Source organism: Lycium ferocissimum, chromosome 4 (genome assembly GCF_029784015.1).
Source record: "Lycium ferocissimum isolate CSIRO_LF1 chromosome 4, AGI_CSIRO_Lferr_CH_V1, whole genome shotgun sequence".
In the NCBI taxonomy this organism is placed as follows: domain Eukaryota; kingdom Viridiplantae; phylum Streptophyta; class Magnoliopsida; order Solanales; family Solanaceae; genus Lycium; species Lycium ferocissimum.
This window is the reverse complement of record NC_081345.1, coordinates 53912982-53939541: the sequence shown is the minus strand read 5'-3', so window position 1 is coordinate 53939541 and position 26560 is coordinate 53912982. Positions and strand designations below refer to the sequence as shown.

Genomic DNA, 26560 nt, shown 5'->3' with positions numbered 1-26560 from the left:
GGTGTTTATCTTTTCAATTTTATCTTTAATTAAATAAATTAAGTTTTACATAATCAGAAAATTATTAATACTACGTACATCTTTTCAAGGCACTTGATCTGATTAAGTTAGTAAAAATACTTCTTACCCCGTTCACTTTTATTTATCCACTTTTAACTTTACACGCCCTTTAAAGTTTAATAAATGAAATATATATTTTATCATAATACCCATATCAATTGGTGTATAGTCTCAATAGACTTGAAAAATAATTTGAAAATGAGTAATTAATGTTAAGGGTAAAACAAGAATTTTTTTTTTATCTTTATCTAATGCTAAATCGGACAAATAAATATGAAAATTTATTTTTAATATAATGGACAAGTAAAAATGAACGGAGAAAGTACCCAAACTAAAAATACCACTTATTATGAATCGGAGTAAATATCATATACAAGTTTTATAAGCAATTAATTTACTATTTCTGGACAACTTAAATTTTGCATTTGCTTAAAATACGCATTAATCTATTTTCACACATTCTAGAAAAGAAAAAGACAAAAAAAAAAAAAAAGGCGCAATGCGTTAAATACCCCCTTCGATCCAAACTAATTGATGTTTCACAAAATCAAGAATATATTTATTTCTCTTCTCCAAATTTGTTCTTACACATTTACATATCCCTATAATAATTATGTTTAACTTAAAATAACAAGAAAATCATAATTAAGTGTATATTGGTCAAAACCCTTCTTAATTTTTTTTTTTTTTTTTTTTTAGAGTTAGTGAATTCTTAATCCATATACTCGAGCTTAAAACTTCAATTATTTTGGACGGAGTGACTACTTAAATATATCTTCCTTGGTCGCGATATTATTATGTACCCACCATATATAATAGTTGTATGCCTTTTCTCTCTCTCTCTCTCTCTCTCTCTCTCTCTTCTTTTTCTTATTCTCTCACTAGTTTTAAATTAAGTCATCTGCAACGACTCGAATCCACACATCTTATCTCCAACAATTTAATCCCCCGAAACGAAACCACCTTAGGGTTTTTCCATTGATACTTATGAAGGATCAGAATTTGGACTTATTTGACCCGAGAACGGCAATAATGGACCCGGATTATTCCCCGACCCGTACCCGAGAACCCGATTTCGCTTTCGCTTTCAACGATAGCAACTTCTCTGATCGTGTCCTTCGGATCGAGATCCTAGGCGATTCAATCGACGGTTGTGATGATTCTAATAATGGATGTAATAGCCTTGCTGATTGGGCGCGTAATCGTAAACGCCGCCGTGAAGATTTTAAAAAGGAAAACGGTTAGTTTTTTAAGCATCTGTGGTAGCTGTAATTGGCTTTTTAAAGTGGCTATTTTTGTAACTTTGTGCTATTTTGGTGAATATATTCGGCGATTTATCTGTGAGCATTTTAGGAAGGAAAACGGTTAGTTTTTCATGCATCTGTGGTAGCTTTAATTGGATTTTTAAGTGGCTATTTTTGTAACTTTGTGCTATTTTGGTGAATATGATCCCCGATTTATCTGTGAGCATTTTAGGAAGGAAAACGGTTAATTTTTCATGCATCTGTGGTAGCTTTAATTGGATTTTTTAAGTGGCTATTTTTGTAACTTTGTGCTATTTTGGTAAATATATTCCGAGATTTATCTGCGAGCATTTTAGGAAGGAAAACTGTTAGTTTTTCTTGCATCTGTGGTAGCTCTAATTGGATTTTTAACTGGCTATTTTTGTAACTTTGTGCTATTTTGGTAAATATATTCCGCGATTTATCTGTTAGCCTCGCCGATTGGGCGCGTAACCGTAAGGGCTGCCGTGAAGATTTTAAAAAGGAAAATGGTTAGTTTTTAAGCATATGTGGTGGCTTTGAGTGGGTTTATAAGTGGTTAATTTTGTAACTTTATGCTATTTTGGTAAATATGTTCCGCGATTTATCTGTGAGCATTGACGAAGGAAAACGGTTAGTTTTCTCCGTCTGTGGTAGTTGTATTTGGATGTTTGAACGTCTAATTTTGTAAATATGGCTAATGTTGTGCTATTGTGGTTAAACGGTTAGTTTTTCCACCTATGGTATCTCCAATTTAATCCCCAAAACTCAAACCATGTTAGGGTTTTCCATATAGAGAAAAAAGAGTAAAATCGATAAAAGAGTAGTTATGAAGGATCCAAATTTGGACTTATTTAACCCGAGAACGGCAATAATGGACCCGGAATATTCCCCAACCCGTACCCGAGAACCCGATTTCGCGTTCGCCTTCAGTGATAGCAACTTCTCCGATCGTGTCCATCCTAGGTGATTCAATCGATGGTTGTGATGATCCTAACAATGGATGTAATAATCTCGCTGATTGGGCGTGTAACCGCAAACGCCGCCTTGAAGATTTTTAAAAGGAGAATGGTTAGTTTTTTTTGCATCTATGGTAGCTTTAATTGGCTTTTTAAGTGTCTATTTTTGTAACTTTGTGCTATTGTGGTAAATATATTCCGCGATTTATCTGTGAGCCTAGCTGATTGGGCACGTAATCGTAAGGGAAGGGCGGCAAGGGACGGATAATATACAGTTTCTTCCCTTGCTATAAATGTTATGCACAGTGATTAGACGTTTGCTCTTTCTTATGCTGGTGTGGGTTTTTCTGATGATAACCAGACATGTACCACTCGTTTGCAGCTTTGGATATCACAGCATGCCCTGAAGAACAGATAATAAGATGTAATCAAATTGATAGTGAAGATGCTGATACCGAAAATCAAGACGAATCAGTTGTTGCAATGATTGAAGAGCCAAACTCAGGTATTATAATAAAATTACTTTCTAAATTTCTTTTCTTTGTGCCCTATTCCTTTTAGAACTCTTATGATTCTTAAAATTCTCTTTTATTTTCTTGAATTCTGTATGACTGCCAAATGTTATTCTGATAATTTTTCAAAAATAGAAAGGGTACAGAATATGAAACATGATAGCAATTCCTAGATATAGAAGGCTAGGCGATGGCTAACCTCTTAACAAATTTGACCCCCAAAATGTGGGTGTCTTGCACTAGTTTCGTGGACCAGTTTGGCACTTAAGGTGGTAGGTTTAACAGGAAAATTTATAGCCATCATGTATTATTGTCTCTATTATGCTAGGCAGCTGCCATTTAGAGGGAATTTATGCAAGAGATTCAAAACCGTTCGTTCTGGCCTGCATAAGGAAATCAGATTGCTCATAAGCCAAAATTCAGTTATTCGAGTTGTATGTTAGAACTACTACTCTGGGCATGTATCTGTGTTGCATATAGCTTCTGTCAGTTATCATCGCATGGTGGAATAAATGTATGATGCAAGTAGTTTTGGAGATAAAAGCAGGGAAATTTCTGTAACCCGGACAAGAAATCTTGCTTCTAGTTACCTATGATGTTTGGCGTGGACCATTGGAGACTGAGGTTCAAATTCCTATGGAGCCAAAAAAGTTGAGTGATTACTTATCATCTATCTAAGCTTTGGTGGTTGGAGTTACCTGGTGTGCTAGTGGAAGGTAGCAGGTATTCGGTGGATTAGCTAAGGTGCAAGGCTACAAGCAAAGCTGGTCCGGATACTGCCACTATGAATAAAATAACTCTTGTTTCTAGCTTTCAGTCGTGAAAAATGGTAGTGTGCCATGGGCTGAAAAAGATGAACCATGTAATGTTTTCTGTGCAGGAGATGAAGCTGCTAATAGTGACGATTCAACTTGGAATTGTGATTCGCCAAGGGTTATAAGAGTTAAAACACTACACATTAGCTCCCCCATTTTAGCAGCAAAGAGTCCATTCTTCTACAAGGTAAACGTTTCATTTTCACGTGTAAGCAGCTTCTGCGCTGTCTAGAATTGGTATTGGAAGTTTGAACCTGCTTTATGATGTAATTTATGCAGCTCTTCTCAAATGGGATGAGAGAGTCTGAGCAAAGACAAGTGACTCTACGTATTAATGCTTCAGGTATGTCACATCTGTGCTGTTGTTTGACGTTGATTACATAATGATCAATGAACTTCTGTACAAATTAACGTGGGCAAGGTCTATCAAGTAATAAATGCAGTTTCCATTCATCTTGAATATGAGGAGTTTCCAAATCATAGGGAGTTGAGATGCTTGTTCTGTTATATTCCAAGTATTTTGTATAGTGATATGCTGGATCTATGGTTTTGAAAATTGTGTATCAAATATTGTTACTTCATCTGAAGTGGCTTGAAAATCAGTATCACTTCTCGCGTAAAATTGATTTCTCTATATTTGTTCTCATGGAGCAGAGGAAGCTGCATTGATGGAGCTCCTGAATTTTATGTATAGCAATACGTTGACTACAAATACCGGGCCTGCTTTGCTGGATGTGCTCATGGCTGCTGATAAGTTTGAGGTTGCTTCTTGCATGAGGTATTGCAGCCGACTACTGCGTAATTTGCCTATGACTCCGGAGTCAGCTTTGCTTTATTTGGAGCTTCCCTCTAGTGTCCTGATGGCTGATGCAGTTCAGCCATTGACTGATGCAGCAAAACAATTCCTAGCCGCACGATACAAAGATATAACCAAGTTAGTTCCATTTATGCCTACCCGTTTTCCTTTTTCTTTTGTCTTTTAGTTTGTTATGCAGAACAGCTATAGGCGCAGCAATGACATTTAAATTTTAAATCTACAGAACCATTGTTTAGTATGCCTTTTTTTTCCCCCTTTCTTTTGAGGAATATTTCTGCTACCAGAATTTATTTCAGCCAATCTCAGCAGATGTTTCTGATAAGCAAAACTGGTAACTTTTCTATAATATTAGGGTAACATATTGGGAACTTTGTGAATTTTGTAAACCTAAAAGTTGTAACATAAGAATTTGACATAAGCAATTATAATAAAGAATATGTCAAGATCCCTACCATATATTCATATCTATCTATAAAAAAACATTTATGTTTCAACATCAGAAGGTTGTCAATGATGCATAACCGTTATGTTAATGTACTAGTAATTCATTTCAATTTGATAAGAGTAATATGTCATGAATTTTATAGCGTGTTGCTTTATCATCTTGTATGAAGGATTGATATGTATTACATTAGTAAAAGTTCTTATTGAAGCATCTGGTACTTGCCTGCTAAGTTACACGGACTCACCATTTTGGGTGTCGTCCCCGTCCCGGATACGGACGGGTGCGGGTGCGGGAACGGCAAACGTTCCGGATACGGTCAATCACATATGGATACTTTGACCGGAGTCTGTCAACAAATTTGGGGGAAAAATCTGAGATTTTGATTTCTCAAAATTAAAAATAAAACAGATTTAAGATAAGGAAAATGACATACCTTCAATATTATAGTACTTTTATCTCATGTTTGCTGCTTCATGGTTTAGATAAACCAAGAATACAGGGTTGTGTTGAGTTCGGATGGCAGAGAGAAGCAGTGATATAGATGGAGGGTTTGTTTTCGGCCTTGAATGGCTTTTTCTTTCTATCTTTAGGAAAGAATGAAAGACTGTGAAAGAGACGACCTAGAGGCTTGAAAACTTTGCTCTATAAAAGCTTGAAAAGGAAATTTGGGGAATATGAAGAAGACGACTGCTTACAGCTGGAGGAGACATGTAGTGGGCGTTTGGCCATAAAAATTATTCACTTTTTTCCGGAGTTGTATTCCGGAATACTAAAAACAAGAAAAACTTGTTTTTCAAAAAAATTTCACTTTTTTCACTTTTTTACACTACATTTCACCAAAACTACAATTTCAAAAACTATGGCCAAACACAACTCCAACTCCAACTCCAACTTCAAAAATTCCAAAAAAGTGAAAAAGTTTTTGGTATTTATGGCCAAACGGTACCGTAGTCATGTACAAGCTGAATTAGGACTCTTAAAAGTCTTAATTGTATTAACATACAAAAATGACCCCTTTATTCTTCATATGTGCTATTTTTATCCCCTTTATTTTCCATTATATGCTACTTGTGACACAAAATTCAAAGGCACCGAATTATGCTATTTATAAATGTTCCTTTCTTATAGAATATAGGGATAGTTTTAAAATTAATTATTAGCCTGTCAATTTTTTGATAATTAATTTAGATTTTTTAATCGCACTAAAGCACGGACATATTTACTGGTTGAAACATAATAAAATTGACCCCTTTGTACAACGGATTATTCTTGGAACGTATTTTTTCATATGCCTTTTATATTTTTTCATATTTACAAGCGAATCCCCGCACCCGTATCCATAACTGGATACGCACCCCTGAATCTTAAAATTTAGATTTTGCCGAATCCGACACTCGAATCCGTACCCGTATCGGATACCCCACCCGAGTCCGTGTAACTTAGCTTGCCTGTGCTTGTTAATCAGCTCATTCATCTTTGCACAGGTTTCAAGAAGAGGTCATCAAGTTGCCTCTTGCTGGTATTGAGGCAATTTTGTCCAGTGATGACCTCCAGGTGGCATCAGAAGATGCAGTATATGACTTTGTCTTGAAGTGGACAAGGGCTCATTATCCCCTGATAGAGGAACGCCGAGAAGTTCTTAGTTCAAGACTCGGTCGTTGCATCCGTTACCCTTTCATGAGCTGCCGAAAGCTTCGGAAGGTTCTCACATGTAATGACTTCGAACAGGAGTTTGCATCTAAGCTTGTGCTTGAGGCCCTCTTTTTTAAAGCCGAGGCCCCTCACCGCCAGCGAACTCAAGCTGCAGAAGAATCAGGCTCGACCAGTCGTCGTTTTGTGGAGCGTGCATACAAGTATCGGCCTGTTAAGGTGGTCGAGTTTGAACTTCCAAGGCAACAATGTATAGTCTACTTAGATCTTAAACGGGATGAATGTGCTAATCTTTTTCCATCTGGGAGAGTATATTCTCAAGCTTTTCATTTGGGTGGACAAGGGTTTTTCCTGTCCGCACATTGCAACATGGATCAGCAAAGCTCTTTCCATTGTTTCGGTCTCTTTCTGGGAATGCAAGAAAAGGGTTCAGTGACATTTGCAGTCGATTATGAATTTGCAGCAAGGACTAAACCAGCAGAGGAGTATGTCAGCAAATACAAAGGAAACTACACTTTTACTGGGGGTAAGGCAGTTGGCTATCGCAATTTATTTGCCATACCTTGGACTTCTTTCACGGCCGAGGACAGTCTCTATTTTATTAACGGCATGCTCCATCTCAGGGCTGAACTTACTATCAGGCACTGATTTTCTTATCTCCAGAGTGTCAATTACTACCGTTGTTTTGCTTATTAGCTGAGGCAAAGTCCCGGTCTTTTCTTGGAGTAAGGTTTAGGTGTCAGTACTAACTGTCATAGGTATTGAAACATTTTGTAATGTTATATCCTTTTGACCGTAGTTCATCCTTGTGCTCTCCAAACCATGAGGGGAAGGATGTAAATGGAATTCAGGGAGTGAGAGATGTTGATTGTTCTGACCTGTTTTAATGCAATACAAGCATGGAGGTTCTCCTGAACATTGTGAATAGGTTATGTTAACTTTCTTATGACCCGGTAGACAAATATATAGTTTATTGTAGCTGTGTATCAAAATCTTTCTACTGAATTACTGTATTCCTTCTTAGCAAGTGATTAAACTAAATGGTGTGGTAAGGTAAACGTTGTGATTGCTAAGCATTTTAGTGACTCATTTAGCAAGCTCTTATGTGATTTGGAATTCCTTTTTACTGGCCATTTCAGTGTTGGAGCATCTTTCTGGTTTAATTCTGCCATGGATTGCCTTAATTCATTTCTGCTTTCTGTCAATTGGACTTCCCCTTGTGCGTTATGGTATATTCTTTTGGTTTCCCATCCCGTGTTAGGTACTCATATGGAGGTCCGATAAAATCCAAATTCGCACCCCACATTGGAAGGCGAAGCACTCCCTAATAAAGGTGATTCAAACCCATGACCTCTGGTTATTGTTACTCCACCACAACCCTTGTTAGTCTTGTGTGTTATGATTCAACTTCTCTCTTTTATCATCTCCAACAAGCAACAAGTTTATGCTTCTCAAATGGGATTCTATAAAATCATTGGTTTGTCAAGAAAGATGGTCTGGTTGAACGACCATTGGAATCTTGAGAAATTATAATGTCCATTCAGAGTTTTTGCACCTTAGTTTCTTTCCCTTTTCAGCGTCCCCATATCTTTGTAGCATAACATTTTGCCTTTCTACAAACCTTCCCATTTGCTTGTAGTACAAGCATAAACAAGTATATAAAAGGCTTTTCTGACTTGCTTTGCTAGATAAACTAATTTAAAATTTAGTATTAGTATTACAACGTCGAAGTTGCAGCGCAAGATTTTGATGTCTATCCGATTTGCTTGTTGTACAAGTAAATAGGGCTTTTCCAGATAACTGTATTAGAATAATTGATTCTAGATTTAAAATTTAAAAATACGAATACAGTGTGAAAATTGTGACATAAGGTTCTTCAATATTCAACTATTTGGGGAAAGATTGGGTAAATACAATGCATTCATTAAATTATTAAAAGATATTCCTCATTGATTTAATCAAAGACAACTTGGTGTTCTCAAGTATTTTAATAAAAAATCTTCACGAAATAAGCCGTGCGCGTGGCCAAAGATGGAAATACCAAGGGGTCGTTGGTACAGCGACAGTAATGCAGGGATTATAATGCTGAGATTATTTTTTATCAAGTGTTTAATTTATTGTATTAAAAATTAGATATACAATGTATAATCTAACTTGTGTTTGATTTAAAACTGTACAAATTCTTTGCAATTATACCCTTTAAATATTTGTGAGATTTTCTATTTCATGTAATTGGGAAAAGGGTTTGAGGGATAGTTTAGTCATTTTAAGGGTCTTATCCATGTATAGTTAAATCTGGTATAAGTAATTCCTTGGTTTACTTGGTATTAGATAAGCCCCCTATGATGTATAAGTAATTCATATATTAAGTATGATTAAATTGAATTGAGTAACCAAACATTGTATTGATGGACTAAATTTTAATACAAGAACTATTTGATTAGTACAGCCTACCAACCGACCCCTCAATGTCAGCATAACTAAACTCAAACATTACAATACGTCTATTTGGTACTGCCCTTATGTATGCACGTCTGACTGGGCCCTAAAAAAGAAAGACTTTTAAATTTTATAGTCTAAAATAAAATAAAGAAATTTTCGTGGCTAGAAATTATTACATTAAGGTGGAAAAAATGAGAATTTTAGAGTTAAATTATTGCTAAATATAAAGAGATGTTATTTCTTTGGACTGACTTAAAAAAAAAGAGTGTCGTATAAATTAAGACGGACAGACGAAGTACTATTCTTATACACCGTACTTAACCACCACCTTATTAGATTACAGTCTGTTTGGCCAAACTTATAAAATCACCTTATTAGATTATAGTCCGTTTGATCAAACTTCTAAAATCAGCTTTTTTTAAAAAGTATTTTACAAAAAAGTACTTTTGACAAAAAATAATTTGTGTTTGGCTAATTAATTTAAAAAACACTTTTAAGTAGCAATTAGTGTTTGACTAAACTTTTAAAAAATATTTCTAATAAGTGTATTTTTTTCAAAAGTGCTTTTAGGCAGAAGCCATTTCTCTTTTACCTTCTGAAAACTGCTTCCTTACTCCCCAGAAACATTTATTTTCCCTCAAAAACATGACCAAACACCTCATTTTTTTAAAATAAATACTTATCATAAAAAATAAACATTTTTGGGCCATATACGATTAAGGATTTTAATTCCTGGTTCTTTTTCTCTGAGGAAAATAAAAATAAAAATCCCCCTTATAAAAAGGAGACAAAAACCAAATCAACCACACATTCCCAAAATCAAAAAATACTAGGGTTTCATTTTTGTGTCTGAAAAATTAGGGTTCTGATTAATGAAAGATGCCTAAGAACAAAGGAAAAGGAGGTAAGAACAGGAAGAGAGGTAAAAACGAAGCAGATGATGAGAAAAGAGAGTTAATATTCAAAGAAGATGGACAAGAATACGCACAAGTACAACGTATGTTAGGTAATGGAAGATGTGAAGCAACGTGTATTGATGGAACAAAACGTTTGTGTCATATACGTGGTAAGATGCATAAAAAAGTATGGATTGCTGCTGGTGATATTGTTCTTGTTGGTCTTCGTGATTATCAGGTAATTCAATAAATAAATACCCCCATCTTTAATTTAATTTAATTTTGGAGTAACTTTTTGGAGATATTTTTCTTGTGGGGGTGCTCTTTGATGTTTGATTTTTGAAAAAATTTCATGTTAACTTTTATAACCTAATGAATTACATAAAAAAAAAAAAAAAAACTAAAGGGGGTTTTTGAGATGTCTTTTTTTTTTTTTTTAAATAAAGATTTGATTTGCCTTTATATGAGTTTGGAGTAATTTTTTTTTTTTGAGAAATTCGTTTTGGGTACATGATCTTGTGTTTTTTTTAATTTCTCTGTTATGTTAGTTTTTTCCCCTTAAAATTGGCCTTCATGATTATCAATTTAAGACCTGTCTTTTTCCTTTTTTTTGTTTTTTTTTGTTTTTCCAGATGTGTTTTTTTTTTTTTTTTTCCAGATGTGTTTTTTTTTTTTTTTTTGCTTTGATGATTTGAGTTTGGCCTTACGTGATCTTTTGAGCACCGGTGTTGAGAAATTTGTTTTGTGATTAGAATGTAAATTTGTATGGCTTAATGAATTGAGGACTGAGTACCGAAATTGCTACCTATGTCGGTCAATCAATCAATGGATTAATTCTCAATTAGAAACTAGTTGGGTTGGCTATATACAACAACAACAACATACCCAGTGTGATCCCATAGGTGGGGTCTGGCTATATGAATTGTCTATATTCAATACGGTACCGTTTTTGAGAAATTTGTTTTTGTTTACACGAGTTGTGATTCTTTTTATTAAAATTGTATGTGAACTTGTATGACTTAAATGAATTGAGGATGAGGTACATAAATTGGCACCTATGTTGGTCAATCAATCGGTTACTTCTCACTTGGATTTTGGGGTACATGATTTATGTTGTTTATCCCCCTTTGATGTATGATTTTGAAAAATTGCTTGTAAACTTTTATGAACTAATGAATTACGGATTAGGAACAGAAATAGTCACCCTATGTTAGTCCAATCAAGAGATTTCCACTCAATTAGAAACTAGTTGGGCCGGCTATATGAATTATCTATGTTCAATTCTGACCCAACAATTTCTGTGTTTACGGGATTGATGATACAGTACTTTTGCGCTCTAGGTAAACCTGCAGCTGTAGAATTACCAAAATGGGTGATAATTGGGAGGAGGCTGCAACATGTTTACAGAAATCAAACAACTTTATATTAAGCTTACATGAGTGTATTTTGGCGGAATTTTATTGCCTCCGTAGTCTTCTGATTAAAGATTGGATCTTTATCATGATGTGGTTCCAATGGTTTGTTAATAATCGTAATATAAAGCGGGATCTGTGTGCTGTGGAGCCACTTAAATCTGCTCAAGAGTTTTGGGTAACTTTCTTTTAGAATTTTGTTATAGAGTCACCTACGTTAATCAATCAACGGATTACTTCTCAATTCGGAACTGGTTGGATTCGCTATATCATTGTCTATATTCATTCCAATCCAACAATTTTTGGATATCATACTTTTTAGGTGTTTGGACACCTCTTGTAATGCTTTTCTTTGTTTATGTTCCTTTATCTGGACTTGGAACGGCTATGCAGAGCTTATATAATTTGAGGTTAAGCCATCGACAAAATTGTTTGCCTCCATAGTCCTTTGGTTCAATATTGAAACTCGTTCTTTTATTCAGTTGTTGTTCCAATGGGTAGTTAATAGTCATAATTAAAAAGTGGGGATCTGTGTGCTGTGTGTGGAGAGCTAGGTGAATCTGCTCAAGTGTTTCTCTCTTTAGTGAGAAAAGATATTCTTTTTTGTATTATGTTTAGTGTGCAATCAATTGCATCATTGGATTGTTGCTGTGTTATCTTAGTTCTGGTAGAATGTGGATGTATATTGCTGTTTCTCAACTTCATTATATTTCGATTTTGCAGGATGATAAAGCTGATGTCATTCTGAAGTACATGCCAGATGAGGCAAGGCTGTTGAAGGCATATGGAGAGTTGCCAGAGAACACTAGGCTCAATGAGGGTGTTGCTAATTTGGATGAAGAGGACGAGAACACTGTTGATAATTATATCGAGTTTGAGGATGAGGACATTGACAGAATCTAAAGTTTTCGTTACTTAAAATGCTTTTTTGCCTTGCTATTTCCTTTTTGGTGTTTAATTTCAATATAGATTGAGAGCTTATATGCTGTATCGTTTGGAGTAATATATGATTCAGAGCTTTATGCATTTAGGTTTCTGTATGGAATATTTATGCTTCGATGAAACGGATGCAATAATAATGAGCTTACTGTTTTTCGGATTTGCACAATTTCCTGGATAGTTTGCCTGCATCGATACTTCTGAATTTGTTGCTATATACCTCTTCAAAGTGAGTTTTGAGGTTATGATTCATTTGAGTCATTCCTCGAGGGATATTCAGTCTTCCTTCTAATTAAAATTTCAGCCCATCTCTCAGTATACGGGAAGTGGAATTTGATCAAAGGATGTCTAGGTCTAAAATTGGACCTTTGAACACTCAACCAATTCCTCGGTGTACTTTTAAAGGCTACTGGAGTTTTTGAGTCCAACACATTTTTCCCCTTATCCACAGCTCTCTCAACTAATACCAGGGCCGAAATATAGGAAAACTACTTTACCTAAAAAAAATGTAAAAGAACTAGGGTTATATGCATGGCTGATTTACCATGGAAGATTTAGTTTAATTTTCTGGCGAAAGTACATTCTTAGCGCAGCCTCGAAGAGTAGCCATCTTACCGTAGGACCTTAACTTAATGAAGGAAGCAATGAAGAAGAAGAACAACATACCCAGTGTAATTCCTTACGCTTACCTTGTGAAGGTAGATAGGTCATTTCAAATGAAATGAAGACTTCCTAAAAATAAAAATAAAAAGTGCTTTGACAGGCACCTGGCTACCTTCCTACTGACAGCACAACTAGGTGTTGGCAACTCAATTAGTGGTGATGGCAATTGGCACGTTACTATACTTCATCAGGATCGGTAGTGAGTAGGATATGTATGGAGAAAACTGAAAACCCCTATTGTAGATTGCAACATTGGATCTTTGGCAATAATCATGTGCTCCATCCAGTGGCGGATGCACAGCCAACCGAGGGTGTTCACCCGAACACCCTCGGCAAAAAATTATAGTGTATATATAGGGTAAATTTTCTGTATTTATGTGCATATATTAACTTTCGAACACCCTCGGCAAAAAATTACAGTGTATATTTAGCTTTCTTTTTTTTCCGAACACCCTGGATGAAAATTCTGGATCCGCCCCTGGCTCCATCTGAAAAAGTTCATTTGCCTTCTGCACTTACTGACAATCTTATTTACAGAACACTATGACCAAGATGCAGAAGTAGACAGTGATTTATAAAACTATTATTAAATGAAAGTGAAACATAGGATCTTCTTTGAAGATGTGCTACGATAAAGAAAATTACATCAAAACCTACTCTTACTTTCACATGAACATATGCCTCTTGTACAAGAAACTAACAGCCCATTTGCATTGGTGCTGGAATTCGTTCACGGTGAATTTCAAATTAAATGCATTTATTCAGTTCCTGCAATCTTCTTCTTCAATTCCTCAACGTCTTCTGCCAACTCTTTTCTACTCGACTGTCAGCAAGAACAAGAAAATCACATCAGTTGTAAGCCATTGCCATCTCTATCAGAAAACAATAAGCCAGTTCTACAGTAGTCTAAGTACTTTCTTGTGCAGTTATTTCAAATCTTGGAACATTTTATTCGTGAAGGACCTGCTACGCAGGGTTTCTTCATCTCACAATATGAGATACACTATAGACCAACATGAAATACTGTAGAAATGTTAGTTGCAAAAAGTTCTGACGCTAAAAGCAGATTAGTGGTAGTTTAGTGAGGTCCATAATACTGAAACAGAGTGCAGTGATAACATTGAAGTATCTCGGTTTTGACTGGCTTTAAGGATGAGTTAACGTGAAAGAATGTGATGTTAAAGAGGAGTTATAGATATGAAATTTACTAAATATGTACAAAAACCAAATTCAAAACCCAATTACCAGCACTTGAGGTTGTTGTCCTAGACCAGAGCCCATAAAGTTCAAATCCTATATCCACTTCTGGGTCAACTTAAAGAACATCCACTCTTCTTGGGAAAAGGCAAGATAATGACAGGTTGACTGAGAGATTGGTAGTTCTATATGACCTTTTTTTTTCGCTGCTTAGATTCGGTGTACAAAAAAATTGATACAGAAATCTACTGGTTGATAGAAATTCAAGCTTTCAAGTGTAAACACCTAATACACCTATTTTAACATATGGGAGAAAGAAAACTAGCCGTCCGTTTGTTTTAAGCCACAATCCCGTTCATACCTCAAAGTGAAAATCTATAGAACATTTGATCAAACAGGAAAACATTTGTTTAAAAAATATTTTTAGTGGTATCATTTGAAAAATGCTAAGAGAAATGTAGCCTAGTCCCGCAATGTTACCTTGAAGAGAAGGTAGCGGTAGACAAACCATCCAGTATATCCAAGTCCTACCAACTCCAAGACTTTCGGTAGCTGCAGAAAGGGGAAAGATTAGTGAATCTCTGATGGTTGGACCATACCACACAAGAGATCTATGAAAGACAGGATCTCAGTCTGTCATACAAATGGAAATACAAAAACCTATAGCAGGGAAAGGACTCACAACATTCTTAAAGCAGTTCCTAAGTAAAACAATTATAGGATAATTACATTTTTGGACCGTTAGGAAAAATAATAGCCAGAAAATGTATAGGTTTTGTATATTAAGAATAAATATACATAATCAGTGTATATGTTTTATACATTTTGGCTAGCGCCCGTAGATAATTTCGGCCGACGGGCCAAAAAAAGAGAAAAGCCAACAGTTATCTTATTCCATCAATATACTTACCAGAGGAACTGAGTTGACGGCACCAACAACAATTGAAGACAGCCAAACTGCAACAATTGCCCCACCACCGTAAAGTAGCACAGTTGACTTGTCTTCAATAGCATCCCACTGTAAGCAATAAGCAGATATTCCATGTGAGTTAGACATAGAACAAATCGTTCATAAAATATCAAAAGGATAAAAAAAAAAAAAAAAATTGCTGAATCCTGATTTCGTATTAAAATGAAAAGCTATCTATTCCGATCAGTAAAACTAAAATGCATCCCTAATATTCTTTAATTCTATTTTAGGGACTCTCAAATTGTCCCCATTCGAAAAAATGCCAACTTAGCAAAATGTGTTCTATGTGCCTGAAATTAGAGAGCATTCAGCAGACGAAAACTATGAAGAAACCTCTAATGAAGGTAAAAACAAATCTATGGTTGCAGTGAATGCTAATATCAAAGTTATCATGACATTGGTACTATTTATTATTTAACTACTAGAGTTAAGTAATATAATTTGACTTCAATGATTTGCTCCTATTATTCTTTGGTTATCTTTACTATTTGCTGTCAATACGTTTCTCTTCTTCAGTATTTTCATCTTAGCTTTTTACTCTTGTATGTTTCAAACCTGTTTAGAAAACGCTTTTCTTGAGCCGAGCGTCTTATTGGAAACAACCTCTCTACCTCACCCAAGGTAGGGGTAAGGTCTGCGTACACCCCATTCTCCCCAAACCCCACTGTGTGTGTGTGTGTGTGTGTGTGTGTGTGTGTGTGTGTGTGTGTGTGTGTGTGTGTGTGTGTGTGTGTGTGTGTGTGTGGGGGGGTCTGCTGTTGTTGATCAACTCCTATTATTAAATTGAAGAAAATCTCATGACATTATAAGTGTAACAAAAACTGACAAGTACTGTTCCACAAGTATTTTGCAGATATAAGTATCTCACACTCTACGGTGATGTACCTTGTACAAAACAAGGTTTTGATTTCTAATAAACCTCAAAGAGATGCAACAAAAGAGAGATTGACTACCAAATGACTTTTGATTATTTGCAGCAGAGAAGATGCAATTTTTTCTCAGGCGGCAAGCCATCCAGTTTACCTTTTCTTTTAGCTCCGTTAGGAATTCACTAGTATCAACAGAAGTTTCTTCAGATGAAGAGGCTTTAACCTGAAGCAGTAAAGACCTTTTGGACTCTGTTACAGAACATCAACATAAATCATGAGCACAGCAACAGGAACAAGTGTTATCTTTGAAATCAGAAAACATCATACAAATACAACACGCACCACTTATATTTATGGCTTAGTGTAATTGTGTAAGTAGCAACTAGGAGTGGCAAAATTAGCCCATTAAAACATGACTCGCCCAAGTTTGGGTTGGTCATTGATCCGCCCATTTATTAGCTCAGCCCACTTTACTGATATAGCCCAAATTGACCCTTGAGATATCTTGTCAAAATATTTTCAAAGACTTTTTTTTTTTTTAATTGATATGTTGTATATAGCCATAATACTCCCTAGATACAGGGTCGCCTTTGTTAGGGAGCGCTTTACCCCCATGTGGGACTTTCCTGTGCGAATTCGGATTTAGTTAGGCCCTAATGCGGGTATTGAACAACGAGTGGAAAAAAAAAAAAAAAAAAAACAAAACAAAAAAAATAATAGTTTTACTAGGTACTAAAAAATTATAAAAGAACACACAAAGAAATTAACTTAGTAAGAATTGGGCGGGTTGGGTTATGACCCGCTTTTTAGCCCAGTCAGCCCAAATAACACTTGGGCGGGTCAATAACCTGCCCATTTATTAGCTCAGCCCATTTTGACCCGCCATACTTCAGCCCATTTGACATCCTTAGTAACAACATTAAGCCAACAACAAGAGGTTCTCTGTTATCAGCTCTAGATCTTATCTGCATTAACCTTTACTCCCTCCGGTTCAAAAAGAGTGTCCATTTAGCCATTTGCACACCCCTAAGAAAATACTAACTCCTAGAAAAGAAAAAAAATAGGTAATTTGACTAAACGACCTCTAATTAAATAAGTGTTGGGATTTGGTCACCTAACACTTAATAAGGGCAAATCTAGAAAAATAAGGTTAATTCATTCTTGATTTGGTAAGTGAACACTCTTTTTGAACCAAGACAAAAAGGCTAAGTGGACACTCTTCTTGAACCGGATAGGAGTATAATCTAGGTGGAAAAGAATTCCAGCTTTGGCCATTGATTGAAAGAATTGGTTTTTGTGGGGTCCAACCCATGTGGTAGTAAATCCCATGAGCCAAATAACTTGGCTAGCAAATGAACTTGCGTAGCAAGCAAAATTTGCAGACAAAGTTGGGATTTATTTTTCCTTTTTGAGCTTGGAGCCCAAGTTTGGTCATCTATAAAAGGATGATCATTCTTCATTGTTTAATCATCCCAAAATCCTTGTAAGAGTAGAGAGAGCAATTCTCTTAGTGTAATAGGGATATCTCCCCTTTCTTTGTTAATAATATAAAGTCAGTTGTTCTGTAGTGGACGTAGGATTACTTTGACCCGAAGCACGTTTAATCTTGTGTTCTTTCTATTACGTTTCAAACACAATTGGTATCACAGTGTTAGGGCTTTTTGAAGATCCAAGGAGAAAGAACACGCAAAGATGAGTTCCATGAAGTTTGAAATCGATAGATTCGGCGGGTGTAACAACTTCAATATCTGGAAGATCCAAATGATGGCGTTACTGCGGAGGAAGGTTCAATCCATGCTATTGACGGAAAGTAAGCCGATGGTACACCGACTTCCGACAAGGAAAAGATTGAACGGGATGCATTGAGTGTAATCCAAATGTCCCTTGCACCTAACGTGCTTTGTGAAATGAGTACAAATCTGCCGAAGAGACGATTGACACTTATAGAACAATTGCAACGGGCTTTATCGGGGCGATCGGTGACAACAAGGATGTTATTACAACGGCTTCTTCACACACTTAAGATCGGGTCAGGTACTTTGTTACAAGATCATTTAGACGAGTTCATAAACTTGTCATAGACTTACAGACTATAGGAATTAAAAAGGCTTAGAAAACGCTTGCATGTACTTTGCTATTCTTATTGACTTCAAGATATCGTGATATCGAGAATTTAATGATGTACAGCAAGGACCCTATCAACCTTGAGCAAGTGCGGCAAGCACATAACTCTAGTGATGTGCGGAGGCATTTTGACCAAGACATAAATGATCAGGCAAATACACTCTTTGTGAGAGGTCGGATTAGCCAATAGGGAAGGAACAAATCAAAGGCTCATGTGAACAAGAAATATGCCGAGCTTTGGGCTGCCGCAAGAAAGGGCACTTTTTGAACGAGATTGCCCAACGTCAAAGTCCAAGGAAAAGGCGAGTGCATCCACAGTTGAATTGGTGTCCAAGGAAAAGGCGAGTGCATCCACAGTTGAATTGGTGCATGATTCTGATGATGAATATGTACTTACAATATCATGCAATAATGAAGGTTATGGCAACAAATGGGTGTTAGACTCTGCTTGTACTCTACATATGACATTCCGAAGAGATTTGTTTAGCAACTATGAGAAAAGTGGAGGAACTGTAGTAATGGAAAATAATGCAACTTGTACAGTAGTTGGCGTTGGCTCAGTTCGGGCTCGCTAGCATGATGGAATCCTGATGACTATTACATAAGTCCGTCATGTTCCTGATCTGAAGAGAATTTGATCTCCCTGGATACTACACGGATAAACAAGGCTAATGACCGAAGGAGGAACTATGAAGGTGACTAAAGGTTCTTTTGTCATGTTGAAAGGCAAGCTAGAGGATGGCCTCCACACACTGGCAGGAAGCACCGTCGTTGGCTCTGCAAACGCATCTACAGTGCAGTTATCTAATCGTGACAAAGGCAAGATTATGGCACATGACACTGGGTCATATGAGCGCATATGGACAGGAGATGTTGAGCAACCGTAGCCTTTTGAAACGTGAGAAGGTCAGCTTCAGTGCTGGCAAGCACAAGACGGGCTGGGTGAAGGCTTGTTATCCAGGAACTTGTTCAGAAATACCGTAATGAACGAAACATAGGAGTTTGTAGCTACGTATTTGACCAAATAGGAATCGTCCGGTTCCTACAGAGCCTATCACTAAAATACCCCTAGAGGGGGATAAGGCTAAGCGGAGCAAAAAGGGGTTTCCATGAGATGGGAAATGAAAACGACTTTCCCAACACGAAGTATGTGAATTCCATTCAGATATACGAGCCCCCAAATTTCCATCGAAGAGTGCAAAGAGGTATCTACTCACGTTATTGATGATTTTTCACGTGTGTTTTCCGAAGGCGAAAGGTGATGCTTTTGATAAAAAGTGGAAGATTTTGATTGAGAATCAAATGGACCGGAAAATCAAGTATCTTCACACAGACAATGGCTTTAAGTTTAGTAGTGAAGAGTTTAATGATTTCCGCAAGGTTTATATAACTCATCTTTGCTTGTTCTTCCTCCTTGGATCTTCAAAGAGCCCTGACGCTCTGATACCAATTATTACCGGAAATGTAAAAGAAAGAACATAAGAGTTAACATAGTTCGGATCAAAGTGATCCCACGTCCACCAGAGAACAACTGCCTTTATATTATTAACAAAGAAAGGGGAGATATCCAATTACACCTAAGAGAATTGCTCTCTCTACTCTTGCAAGGATTTATGATTTTGGGATGATTAGACAATGAAGAATGATCATCCTTTTATGGATGACCAAACTTGGGCTCCAAGCTCAAAAATAGAAAAGGAAAAATATATCCGGGAGACAAATTTTGCTTGCTCTCCAAGTTCATTTGCCAGCCAAGTTATTTGGCACATGGGATTTACTATCACATGGGTTGGACCCCACAAAAAACCAACTCTTTCAGTCCTTTAAACTTTGAAGTATTAAAACATCAAGATTTCCACACAGATGTACTCTTGACTTTAAGTCAATCAATAGAAAATCATTCATCATAGCATATGAGCTTCTCCTTTGTATTGCATGGAACAGTTTTGAAACTCCAATAACAATTGAAAGCGCAAATGAAAAGTACTTGCGAATTTACCAAAACTATTACATTGTCAGTCCCCAATTCATCGTAAAGGATACTGGAAAGTAGAAAAAGCTAGTAACTAGATTATTGCAGAAAAGGTATCCAAATACAGTATAACTTACATAATTAGAATCCTATTTATTTCTGGAGAAAAAGAAATAGCAAATTACGAGTTTCCATCCATTTTGCGATGCTATTTTCCTTGATGTAAGGAATCTTAAAGTGGTTTCAGACACCAATTCTAAGATAGCCCTGGAGGCAAAGCAGCTGACAATACTCACTATAAGTAAATCCAAGACCAGAAGTAGCACAGGTTATATGACGCTTCCCTATCACAATTAAGTAGTACATGAGCTAACTTTAAAATGACAAGAGTCACTAGCGTCAAACTGTGTCGATCCGTATTAATAATCAACCAGAGGATAAGACGTCGTCCCCAAAAAACTGAACAACATAATCTCACGGTAATTTAGATTGCCAAAGGTAAGCTAAAATATTTTAAGCCAAGGCATGATAGAACTAGAAGGCCTGGTATACAACGATAAATAAAAATTCTGATGTTATAGAGTAATAAGGAGAAACTCTCTTAGCTTCTCAAACACTTCTACAGTTAAAGGTATAACAGTTTTTAGTTTAAGCTTCTACTCAAGTCATCACAAATGTGGAAGTAATTTATCGATCAATGTAGCAGAATAGCAACAAGCACATTAGATTTTTTAACGTACAAGTTAGCACCTTTTCAGACATGGATATTTATCTGCAAACTTATCAGTGTAGCAGTTCCAAACGACCATACCATGAATCTAAGCTTTCAAAGTAGTTTAAGAAAAAGGATATATTCAGGAAAATAATACACACAGACTACAATCTACCAAAAAAAATCTATCAATCGATCTACTAACCAGTTGTCATCTGTTTTTTTTTTTTTTTTGTATCCATTCTCTATTCAGACATTCGATAATCAGAAAACTCATACTTAATAGCAAAAAAAAAAAAAAAAGAAAGAAATCATTTGCGGTCAACCTAGGCAATCTTTACTCTATCCCAAGTTAGGACAATTTATGCTTTACTCTTAATAGGGGAAGATTACATTTCATCCATTACTTTATAATACAAGGTTTCACTAAGCAATTTGACTTATAAATGACTAGCAGTGGTGAAAGACAATAAAATAATAATCGAAAAATTAGAACAATTTACTGAAAAGTTACAAAAAAAAAAAAATGGCAGGTAACGTTTTGAAACATGTCACATAAGTTGAAACGGATGAGAATACTCATTTGCCAAACTAGAATACCTGGAAATTTGAAGGAAGTGGAAAAGGGTGTGGAAGAGACACGTGGTGGAAGATAAGGTAAGGTAGAAGAGGAAAATGGGGCGGCTGCTTTAAGTGGGAAACGAGTAGTAAAGAGGGTAATGGAAGGAGAAGCTGCTGCCATTTTGGCTGGGCGGTGTGAGTTTCTTCTCTACACAAAAGTTGTGTCTGTGGCTGTGGCTGTGTATCATCTCTTTGGGAGACAAAATGACAAAAATTATCTCTCCCATTTTTATTTTTTTTTTGCTAATGGGTTTAAGATAGTCCTTTAAATACTACTATAAGTGGTCGTTTGGCACGTAGATAAAATTATCCCTGGATTATAATTCTGAGACTAATTTATCTCATCTCTTGGAACTTATCCTATCTAGGAGATGGGATCCCAGGATTAATGGGATATTCCTTCTTTAAGTTTGGGATATACGTTATACTTTATTTGGGATCCCAGTATAAATTTATACCTTCTACCAAATATGGTACAAAATTAATCCCACAGTTAGTGCTGGGATTAGAGGCGGATCTAGGATTTGAAGGTGGTGGGTGCCACAATTTTCTTCAATGTACATCTTGTTAGGAACGTGTATTTGGGTCGGTCTATCTCTTTTTAATTTATTCGGGTCAACTTAATAGGCTTTTTTTAAATTTGCAAATATGAAAATTACATCTCAAAAATCAACAAACGAACATAATTAGAATCTTAAACAAGGAATCACACTCATTAACATCCATTAACGGCTGATAAATCAACATTTTCACCAAGGGACTTGCATCTCTTATGTATATTAAAAAATGAATTTACTTGCGAGTAAAATAACATCTTGATAAAGAAAATTACACTAATCAAAATAAGAAAAATAATAGAAAAACTCTTCAATAGGTAAATACACCCCATAAGTAAATGTAGAATTAGATAAACTACAAGTTCTCAAAAATAAATCATAAATTTCATGTTTTTTTCTAAAACGATTTACGAAATTTCCATCACAATTTAAGTAGTGAAGTGATTTAAATTGAATTTAACAATTATAGAATAACATAAATTTTTATAATACACTCCCTCCGTCCATTTTTATTTGTCCATTATTAAAAATATATGTCCACTTTTATTTGTAAGTTATATAGTTTGAAAAACCAAGACATAATTTACCATTTTATACCTATTTTATCTTATTATTAAGTACTCCAATTCATTTCTCATTTTATTTATTCTTTATTAAGAGTGCCCAAGTCAAATATAGACAAGTAAACATGGACGGAGGAAGTAATAAACAAAAGAAATTATAAAAAAATAATTGAATTTTGATCTCAATCCAAAATTCCCATTGAGACCCAAATTTTTTGATTTAAATACGTACAGATTTGAGATTAAGATAAATGCTTCATTTAAGGGCTTTTGAAGTTTCTATTTGTGTGTTCTCGCTAGAGATCACAGATAAAATAATAGAAAAGAGGAAAGACAATATAAATAATAAAAGATAAATAGAAAATTGGGACAGCCGAAAAGGGAATTACTTGTACAAAGGAAGTAAAAAGCATAAAGAAAAACGGGAGTCAGAAAATGTTTAAGATAGATTCAAACTCGTGTCTATCAGCCGTGACACCTTTGTCTAATTTTTGACTGGGGGTGGCAGGATCAAATATTTAACCTAATTTAAGCGAATTACAATATAAGTATATAAAAAATTTATTAATCTAGAGGGTGCCATGCCACCCCACCCTACCGCCCCTGGCTGGGATATCCCAGCTAATACCGTGTACCAAACGACCCCTTATTAAAGTGATCAAATATACCTCTCATTTGATGGAAATCCACAAATTGACTCAAGCAACCCAATTTATGGGCCAAATGAAAATATGAGAGCGATTTAGTTTTTTTGTGAAATTGGGCTAATCAATTTGTGGATTTCCATCAAATGAGGAATATATGTGGACACTTTACTGAAGGGAGGGGCATAAATGACCCAAAATTGTAACGGGGGATATTTTTAGCCATTAAAACAGAGTAGAGGGTATTATTTTACCCTTTTACCAATATTATATGAGCAGTTTTAGTAAATTAAATTTGTAAAAAATAAGCATTTTTGATCTCCCTCAAATACTTATTAAACTCTAATTATTAAATTCAATCGGGATCGTGGAAATTTTTTTAACAAAAAACATTATAAATTTCTATCAAAATTTCAGAAACCACAATATAAATAACTACACTAGACAAAAATATAGATCAAAATAATAGAAATTACACCTCAATAGTTGCATCAGGCTCTTGATAGAGATAGAAAATCCCAATTTAAGTGTCTTAGTTTGACTGCTCACGGAATTTGAGAAATAAAGATAGATCTTTGAATCTTGTGGTCTTAAATTAAATATGTATTTAGTCATTTAAATCTTGTGGTCAACTTGCCATATAGAATGTTGGAATTAGGAAACTTACAAAATATAGAAAGGGCGCTCTTTTTGGGACATATTAAAAAGGAAAATAAGACATTTAAATTGGGACGGAGGGAGTACTACAAAATTTGTACTGAGTTTCCTTTAAATATTTTCTATTTTCACAATTTCAATTAAATTTAACAATCAGAGTTTAATAAATATCTTACAAAGATAAAATGCTCAATTTTGATATATTTAAAGGATCATTTTAAAAAGAAAATACTTAAGTAATTATTTTAAATTTAAGTAAAAAAAATAAGGGGATCATTTTTGTCAATTTCTCGTTAACTTAGGCTCTGCTTCTACGAGTCACTCCCTTTAGGACGGAGAAAGAGAAATTGGTTATGGGGAGTGAGTGCCACCATTTTCCCCATTTCCATGTATACATTTCAAAACCATTAAAAGTTAGGTTGAGTACTTATAAATAAATTTTATCTAGACACTCGAATTATAATATGTTAATTGTGCACCTAATCATATGATAGGCCAAAATACCAAATGAAAGTAGATCGATTTTTTTTCCATTCCTGAAGAGGTACATATCTTGCTCAGATCTTCTTCCATAATGGTACGGAACAATAGTATCGTTGGGGTAGATACACAAATCACCTTAAATCTAAGAAGCCGAATGTTAGTAGTAGACACTTTTAATTTAAATTTTGTAAAAGCTTTTTGATGCGTTCTTAAGAATCATCACGTTGATAATTAATCACATAAAAACCACTTTCTTTAATTGTATAAATTAGCACCAATTGGAATATACCTGAAGTTGTACGACTTATTCAGGCTAATGCGTATAATAAAAGGAGATGATATATCTTAAATGGTTAACTTATCTACGTAATGGCGCTTGAGAACACATGCAGAAACTTTTCCAAAAGTTGAATTGGATATATATAATATAAACATTTTATCACGAGTTCAAGTGCTTAATTGAAAAAAGTTATAGTTTTAGTGTCTTAATCAATTTATTGACAACTTTAAGCAGAGGCAAATTTATGTAGAAAAACTGGGTCACGTGAACCCATGGTCACTCGACTAAACTCGATATATTATGTGTATAATTTTAAAATATATCCAATACTGAAGGAACACATGATCAAATCAGGCCGAGTGTAGCGTTGGTTAGGAGCTGGGTTTAATTCCTCAAAGTAGCAGGATCGAACCTGATGACCTTTTGCATTTTTTTTTTTGTTTTATTTCTGAAGCAGCCTTTAACTTTCTTTTTTTTATATTATTTCTAAACCCTTTTTCTTCTTTAGTTCAAATTACCCAAAAGGCAAACCGTTTTCCTTTTCCTTTGCTCACCAAGTTGATGCCAATATAAATTTTTATATCTTATCTTAAAAGTAATGATGAACCCATCCTCTTGAAATCTTGGATTCGCCTCTGACTTTAAGGGACTGCCGATGCATTCCGCCTTAAAACTTATACGAATTCAGTGTTTATAATAAATCCCAAATAGTTGTCTTTTATATGCTATTTATCCCTTAATTATAGTTAAGTTAGATGTATTCTTAATTAAAATTTAAACTCTAAGGTTAAATTGTTTAATTTGATATAAACACCGAATACGAATAACTATTTCCCTTTTGAAAGTTGGAGTGACTTGTCTCTTTTCTTACTTTTTTTGTTACCTCTCATGTTATGTGACTGTGTTTAACTGGGTACATAGTGTACTCAAATTAAATCTCCAGATAAAATAAAAAATTAGTGAAGTAAGGTCTATAGACGTTAACACAGAATGCTTGAAAGGAAAATCAATCATACCTACTTTTGGGAGAAATCCTAGACACCTTACGCTAATTTTCGATAGGACTCTTATTTGATTGGCATTTGGGGATACGGATAAGAAAGACTTTTGAAATTTGTCGTCTAAAATAAATCATAGACTTTTCGATAGTGTAGCTATAAATTATTTTATTATGAGTAAAATAAATTAAATTATTTTTAATTATAGAAATATATTGGAACAAACTAACAAAAAGTATACCACTTAAAATCTGACAGAGGAGGAAATATTTCAAAAGTTGGAGCTAACACTTTTCTTACTTCTATTGCTAAGTTTCTTAACGGGCAAAGTGTAATTTATCATACCTATAAGATTTTTTAATACATATTGTTCAGATGAAAGGTAGCATATGCTTAATAGAATTGTTGATTTACAAACAAATTGACTAAACACTACCGTTATTTAAAAAAGAAGACAGCCTTTCTTCTTTCATGTATTTCTCTAGCTTAATATCTAAGTATATTGTTAAGTGAAAGCTCATTTTCTTTTACCCTACAAGAAAAAGTACTAGGGAAAAATGGATTGAAGTGGATTTCATTTCGTTTTCCACTTTACTTCCAAATCAGAATTGTCGTTTTGACCAACTTAACTATGAAGCATAAAATTTGACCTATACTTACATTGTGGAATTTATAGGAATTAGACCTAAACCTAACTAATTAAAGTTTTATTCAATCACTGTGTCTTGTGATCAATTGTTCATTTCATCAGTAAACTGTCTAAGCTAAGAGATGATTATCTGTATTGGTTAAACTATATCGGAAGCAAAGATTATTTGACCAGACACGTGGTAAGTATAAAAAGGACTATAGTTAATTAACCATCGAGTTGGTTAACATCAGTCAAATCATAGGCTTGTTTGATCATCGAGAATCAACTGCCAAATTCGCTTCATTTGGACCGGGCAAAGAGTCAGCTTAGTTCTATTCATGTGTATTTTAGCTCGACTCGACTCAGCTAGGCTTAGCTAAACTTGGTTTTAGTCAAAGTTTAACTCGGCT

At 35.1% G+C, this 26560-nt stretch overlaps 3 protein-coding genes across 5 annotated transcripts; 2 read left to right on the top strand and 1 right to left on the bottom strand.

Moving 5' to 3' along the window:
• Positions 1–890: 890 nt before the first annotated feature.
• On the top strand, positions 891–7596 carry LOC132053525 (BTB/POZ domain-containing protein POB1-like). 3 transcript variants are annotated; one of them, XM_059445598.1, is made up of 6 exons: positions 891–1300; positions 2664–2786; positions 3674–3795; positions 3888–3951; positions 4263–4542; positions 6355–7596. In XM_059445598.1, the coding sequence occupies exons 1-6, from the start codon at positions 1048–1050 to the stop codon at positions 7166–7168; spliced, it is 1656 nt and encodes a 551-aa protein (XP_059301581.1). In that variant the 5' UTR covers positions 891–1047; the 3' UTR covers positions 7169–7596. The 3 variants fall into 3 exon arrangements, with proteins under 3 accessions (XP_059301581.1, XP_059301580.1, XP_059301582.1); XM_059445597.1 differs by having other exon boundaries at positions 2643–2786; XM_059445599.1 differs by lacking the exon at positions 891–1300 and adding an exon at positions 1822–2393.
• A 2192-nt stretch (positions 7597–9788) lies between these two features.
• Positions 9789–12369, top strand: LOC132053524 (eukaryotic translation initiation factor 1A-like). The gene is made up of 2 exons (XM_059445596.1): positions 9789–10096; positions 11994–12369. Exons 1-2 carry the CDS (start codon positions 9842–9844, stop codon positions 12171–12173), a joined length of 435 nt encoding a protein of 144 aa, XP_059301579.1. The 5' UTR covers positions 9789–9841; the 3' UTR covers positions 12174–12369.
• Positions 12370–13627: 1258 nt separating this feature from the next.
• Positions 13628–21552, bottom strand: LOC132054860 (protein CURVATURE THYLAKOID 1A, chloroplastic-like). Its single transcript, XM_059446822.1, has 5 exons — positions 21317–21552; positions 16063–16157; positions 14980–15087; positions 14550–14621; positions 13628–13695 (listed from the first exon to the last, which is right to left on the bottom strand). The coding sequence occupies exons 1-5, from the start codon at positions 21456–21458 to the stop codon at positions 13630–13632; spliced, it is 483 nt and encodes a 160-aa protein (XP_059302805.1). The 5' UTR covers positions 21459–21552; the 3' UTR covers positions 13628–13629.
• Positions 21553–26560: the final 5008 nt, after the last annotated feature.

What these genes read in the sequence shown, in the direction of transcription:
- LOC132053525 (XM_059445597.1), top strand. Translation starts at nt 1,048, where the DNA reads ATGAAGGATCAGAATTTGGACTTATTTGACCCGAGAACGGCAATAATG. An exon ending in AGATTTTAAAAAGGAAAACG is followed by an intron (nt 1,301 to 2,642) that starts GTTAGTTTTTTA and finishes GATGATAACCAG; the next exon opens with ACATGTACCACTCGTTTGCA. An exon ending in GATTGAAGAGCCAAACTCAG is followed by an intron (nt 2,787 to 3,673) that starts GTATTATAATAA and finishes TTTTCTGTGCAG; the next exon opens with GAGATGAAGCTGCTAATAGT.
- LOC132053524 (XM_059445596.1), top strand. Translation starts at nt 9,842, where the DNA reads ATGCCTAAGAACAAAGGAAAAGGAGGTAAGAACAGGAAGAGAGGTAAA. An exon ending in TTGGTCTTCGTGATTATCAG is followed by an intron (nt 10,097 to 11,993) that starts GTAATTCAATAA and finishes TCGATTTTGCAG; the next exon opens with GATGATAAAGCTGATGTCAT.
- LOC132054860 (XM_059446822.1), bottom strand. Translation starts at nt 21,458, where the DNA reads ATGGCAGCAGCTTCTCCTTCCATTACCCTCTTTACTACTCGTTTCCCA. An exon ending in CACTTCCTTCAAATTTCCAG is followed by an intron (nt 16,158 to 21,316) that starts GTATTCTAGTTT and finishes GTTCTGTAACAG; the next exon opens with AGTCCAAAAGGTCTTTACTG. An exon ending in CCGTCAACTCAGTTCCTCTG is followed by an intron (nt 14,622 to 14,979) that starts GTAAGTATATTG and finishes CCCTTTCTGCAG; the next exon opens with CTACCGAAAGTCTTGGAGTT.